Here is a 6,000-nt window from a genome sequence, read left to right on the forward strand (position 1 = left end):
CCAAAGGTCCCGACCCCAAGGTTGAGAACCACTGCTCTAGAAGGCTGGATTTCTGGGTAAAGATGTGGTGGAAATGGTTCAAGTCAGGGTTCAGATCACAAAAACTTCAGGACACTTTCAGGAGTTTAGTGCACATTTGATAAAGCAGACATTATTGTCAGCTGGAGACGCCTGCAGGGGAAATATGTGATGATGAAGAGAGATTTGAACTCACAACCTTCAGACTGCAGAACCAGATCTCTCCCTACTGAGCCAAATGGATTCTGATGAAAGACAGTAACAGACGGAGTCACTCAACATGTTAAATTCAGAAGTGCATCAGCATGAACATGTTAGTTTCAAACACTCAAACACAAGCATGTTTGAACTAAAAAACACTTTTTCCTCTTTGCACTAAAGTGTTGAAGTTTCTGCCGCTTCAGTCTGATCTTTCCCTTCTCTCTGGTTCTTCCTGATTCTCAGCGCTGAAGACAGTCCAGAGGTGAAGGACTCTGCCTGGAGACCGGGACACGTGGGTTCGACTCCGGCCTCAGCAGATCAGAGGTAAGTCGCACAAGCATGTGCATGAGTGAGTGTGATTTCATTTCCGACTCACTGCCTTGCACTGAACATCGTGCATTTCCGACATTGCGATTTCTCGACAATTTCAACTTGGAGCGCGTCGATTTCAACTTGCAAATTTGTGAATTTCCATCGCTGACCATGGAGGAAGAGGAGACATGTGTAGGTAATGAACAGCATGAGCCCAGGGGTGTTGGACCTTAATGTGCATTTTTAGTGTTTAAATCTGCAGGTGCTCAGCTGTCTCTGTTGAACTTTTCTACTGGATGAAATTCATGCTTTAAGATAGAACTGCTGCACTGAAATGAGGCAGACTTCTTTTACATATCAAACTTTCACCTTGATGGGGATTTTCTCAGAGTCATGTGTGGATGGCACGGCCAACTGTGTTGACAGACAATGATTTCTGGAATGTTCTTGAGCCCATGCAGTGATTTCACTACAGAATCATGTAGTGTTGTGGTGATGAAGGTTGACACAGCATGTGTAATGTGACAGTCTAATGTCAGGATATTCCAGCGTCTGCTGCAGAACCAGGGCCTTCTTTAGATTTTTAGAGTTCATTTTAATGCTGTCAAATGATTAAAAATTTTAATCAGATTAATCACAGGGTTGCTGTGGATTAAATTCGATTAATCATGATTAAATATCATTCATTTTTAATCTATATTTATCGTGTTTCATTTCGCATCAGCAAGTAGACTCAAAAAAGAAGGGAATATATATGCCAGGGCTATTCAATTACAAATTCAACTGGGCCAAATTTTTAAATCAAGAAATGTAGCCGGGCCAGACATGTTTGGCACCCAGCAAGCAGCTGCTAATGTCAAATATCGAAACAATACTGATCAATTTGATGAAAAATATTCACTTCTATTCATAGTCTGCCTTTTAAATTTGGCGTTTTGTGAGGGTGGTTTGTTGCAAGCTTGGCGACGCGTTAGCCAAACTGCCAGCAGAATCTCAGACGAACACATGCTTCCTGGTAATGTGGTATTTTAAGCTGGAAGTGCTTCGGTGAAAAGAAAACTCCTTCCTGCAGAATGTGCATAATACTTTATGGCGGTTGACTGTTCCGTCTTGTTTTATTTTGTACTCAAATTTCCCATCGAGAGGGCCAACGGGCTGTTTAGCGTCTTTCATATAGAGTTAGTTGGTCACTACCAGATCAACGGCCCATTTGGTTACCGTCGAGCATGCCGCCGCACATACTCAACAGTACCCTACTTGGACAAACTGCCTGAAATGCGTTGCCAGAGACGTTTCAGGGATTTTGAGTCATTCTGTGCTGTAGATGGGCGAATTGAGTTACATTTTTTAATCAGATTAATCATGATGATGGATTAATCCGCATTAACGCAGCAATTTTGACAGCCCTGGTTCATTTATTAAGGAAAAAAAGCCATCCAAAACCATCTGGCCCCATGTGAAAAGTCATTGCCCCCTAAACCTAACCCCCCTTGCTAAAGCCTAAATTAACCACGTATTTTGGAAATCTGAGTCCAGTTGACTAGCTACACCCAGACCTGCTGAATCCCCTTAAATAGAACAATTCTGACAAAGTGAAGAAGGCTAAAAGATCTCCAACACATCATGGCGCCTTCTAAAGAAATCTAAAAAGTCACTGACATGTATCAGTATGGAAAGGGTTCCAAAGACTTTGGGACAGTGAGAGCTATTACCCACAAATAGGGAAAACTTGAACCTGTGGTGAACCTTCCCAGGAGTCAGGGCGCGCAGATGGTCGAGTGGTTTAAGGCGCTACCCCTGTATGCAGGTGGCCCAGGTTCAGTCTGGCCTGTGGCCCTTAACTGCATGTCTATGATCTATAAAGTCCAACAGAATATTGTAAGGTATATTCCCAGGTACCTCTGCACTGATTTTCAGACAATTTGACCTCAGCATTATTGATTTAGAGCACTCCAAAATCAAGCCTGATTTTGGATTTGTATACACGGAAATATAAGGACAAAAAATATAAAAAGCTGACAAATTTGGCATTTAACCCTTAGGGGCTGTTCCTCACATTTTACTCTTTTCATTCTTCATGTGTTCATCATTCTGGCTGTGTTCATGTAAACAGCATGAACTGTGGTAAGATTGTGTGTTTTCATCTGATCTTGTTATTTCCAGCTCAGCTCAGACAGTAATTCTGAAATAGACTGTTTACAAGCAAAAGTTACACTCACACTGTTAAGAGCCAAAAATGCCCCATTAAAACCCATTCACACTGGCATTTTTCCTCACTTTTATTAAAGCTTCATACATACAGGGTGTCAGTCTGGGCTTTAGAACCCTGGAACTGATCGTTTTTATTACTCTCCACCAGATGGTGCCATTTTCACCATATTTGGAGCAAAACATGCTTAACATGCAAAAAATAATAATAATGCATAAAAATCAATGTTGCTGCTAATCACTGACATATCCCAGGCTGTAATAATTCAACATTAAAAAATGACTTTGCATGGAGTGAATGGAAAATTATTTATTTTTCTGTTTTTTCCATGTAAAATCATGGTGGCGTCATGGCAAAAAACCTGGAATTCAAGGGTTAAAATCTTAAAATATGAATGTTTGATATCAATAATTAGGTCGGTTGTAGGTGGAAAAACAGCTGAATAAAAGTAGAATAAGATATTCTTGTTTAACATTTATTGTATGAAACATGCATTTTTTTTTTAAGATTTATTTTTGGCTTTTTTGATAGGACAGTGGATAGAGTTGGAAACAGGGAAGAGAGCAGGGCGAACCTGGGTCGCCTGTGTATATGGCGTGCACCTTAACCACTCGACTACCGGCACGCCATGAAATGTGCATATTTTAAGTGTGAGTAATATTAGAACAACCCTAAGGGTGAAAGCCCTCCGTATAAATGTGGGAAACAGACTGATGGGACTTAGAATGGGGCATTTCTGAGGTCTAAATGTCCTTTTTTAGGTTTATAAGGGAATATTTTTCCAAATATGAGCCACATGTTGATCATCGCTGCTGTAAATCCACTGAGAATTAGCGTGAATGTGCAGAAGCATCCCAGCATCACTGATCAAAACCATCTCATGCATCTAAGGAGCGTAGGGGTCAGTGAGGGAAAAGTCTGACACCAGGTCAGTCGCTGTTTTAAAGGTCTACAACAGTGGTTCCCAACCTGGTGTCCGGGGACCCCTAGGGGGGGCACCTCAGATTTCAGGGGGTCGCAGTCAAAATTAGATGTTCGACTGAAAAAATATATCATGATTACAAACCTAATGTACAATAGAGCACAGGAGCCAACGAAAAAGATTAAAATATAAGGACAATCTGTAGATTCCTAATCAAAAAGGTTGAAACTCTGTTTGGAAAAAAAAATCCAAATTTTTTAGTTTATAAAGTCTTATATTTGCAACATTTCAGAGTTTCAAAAGTCAGGAATTTAAAAGGAAAAAAAAAAAATTTGTGAATGAATAAATTTTTTCACCCTAATAGGAATGGATAGTTTGGACATTGATCTTTAGTCAAGAAAAAGTCTAAATAGGTATGTTATGTTGGTATTTTGCCAATGAAAACAATTCCAAAGGATGTGTGCTTTTTCTGAGTGGGTCCTAGAGGGGCTTAGCTTTCTTCGATACGAGTAAGGGGGGCCCTGAGGAAAAAAGGTTGGGAACCACTGGTCTACACCATCATTCTGTTCAAATCGTGGCATTTCTGTTCTTTAAGAGATTTATCCTTGTAACTCTATGACTACATAAATCTCTCAGCTGTCATGAGCACCAGTGTTTTCTCCAGACAACTTTGTTTGATCAGCTGAGGCATGAGGAAGCACATTTTCATTTCATTGTCAATAAAAGATACGGGTTTGAGTCTGAATAAAAAACAGTAAAAGCTTTGAATGTTTTAACGTTGCTTCGGGAGCGTTCACTCTCTGACGCACACTCACTCTGCCTCAGCAGTCAGGCTTTTATTTCTGATTAGAATATCCACGCAAAGAGATATAACAGAGAACATTTTTACACGTGTTCCGTAACTTTGTCAGCTGCAGTCCGTACATGAGAGGGTTGAGGAGAGGCTGTATGAGGAGGAAATACAGAGACAGAATGATGCGCACAGTGCTGGGCACGCCCGCCATGTTAAACCTGCTCTGGAGGATTTCAAACATGCAGCCGAAGGAGAAGTTGAGGAGGGAGGTGAGGTGAGGGGTGCACGTGTTCACAGCTTTCCGTCTGGTCTGCTTGGAGCCAGAAAAACAGACTTTCAGGATTTTGATGTAAGAGAACAGAATGGGAAGCAGAGGCACTAAGATGGTTAAAATAGTCCCAAAAACTCCATAAATGTTGTTGACTTGAGTGTCAGAACACGCCAGCTTCACTACAAGATAATTGTGACAGTATAAGCTATTAATGACGTTTCCACAGAGAGGCAAAGTAACGCTCAGGAGGAAGGTAATCATGAATTTAGCAAAAGAGTAGATCCATACAACAGCTATGAATATAACAGCCCTGTTAAACGTCATTAGAGTGTTATACTGCAGAGGGAAACAGATGGCCAGGTAGCGGTCATAGGACATGACGGCTAAGTTACAGAACTCCACATGAGCGTATGTGTACAGACAGAAAATCTGAAGGTAGCAGGAGGGAGCTGAGATGATGTGGATGTCAGAGAGGAGCTGGACCAGGAGGTGAGGGAAAAAGCCCGTGCTACAGTAGAGCTCATTAACAAACAGGCTGCACAGGAAGATGTACATAGGCTCATGGAGGCTTCTGTTCATGCAGATAACAAAGATGAGAGACAGGTTGACTACAATAATCACAAAGTACAACAAGGCAGTCAGAGTGAAATACAAGTATCTCAACCCTCCCACATAGATGTAAGTGTTCAGAATAAAGTAATACAAGGTTGAGTTGAGCTGCATTCTTATTGTAGAGGATGGACTATTAGAACAGGATCATTTCTAAAGCCATCAGAAAGAATTTTCTCTCATGTTCATCATTCTGCAGACGATCACAGACATCATTTCATCTCTGACCAGCCTCAGAGTGAAGAACTGCATCACCTCAGAATGATCAAGACCCTCACATGAAGCCCAGATCTCCCTCTGACCCCCCCTGCACTAAACATTCATGGTTTGACTTACATGCACAGGAGGACATGAATGATCTGCTGTGCTGCAGACTGCTGCAGCAGAGAATGGGAGGCAACAGCACAACCTGATGCTTTATTGACCCCTCGCAGTCATGTGACCACGGAGGACATCAGGAGGAACAGATCAATATTTCTGAGGGAAATTCAATTGACAGGAAATAACAAAATAAAATGCAGCTACAACCATTCCAGAGAGACTGGTGGAGAGCAGACGGACAGACAGCCCAGGTCTGATGTCTTACACGTGTAGTTAAAGCTCCAGGTTTAAACAGAGTGACACATGACTGTAGTTCTAGTTCTATAACTGAGGAAATACCAGAC

At 41.5% G+C, this 6,000-nt stretch overlaps 1 protein-coding gene across 1 annotated transcript; it reads right to left on the bottom strand.

The window, feature by feature from the left end:
- Positions 1 to 4,498: 4,498 nt before the first annotated feature.
- Positions 4,499 to 5,449, bottom strand: LOC121517297 (olfactory receptor 2A14-like). Its single transcript, XM_041798986.1, has one exon. It carries the CDS (start codon positions 5,447 to 5,449, stop codon positions 4,499 to 4,501), a length of 951 nt encoding a protein of 316 aa, XP_041654920.1.
- Between the last annotated feature and the right edge of the window lie 551 nt (positions 5,450 to 6,000).

This window comes from Cheilinus undulatus, linkage group 2 (assembly GCF_018320785.1).
Source record: "Cheilinus undulatus linkage group 2, ASM1832078v1, whole genome shotgun sequence".
NCBI classification, from domain to species: domain Eukaryota; kingdom Metazoa; phylum Chordata; class Actinopteri; order Labriformes; family Labridae; genus Cheilinus; species Cheilinus undulatus.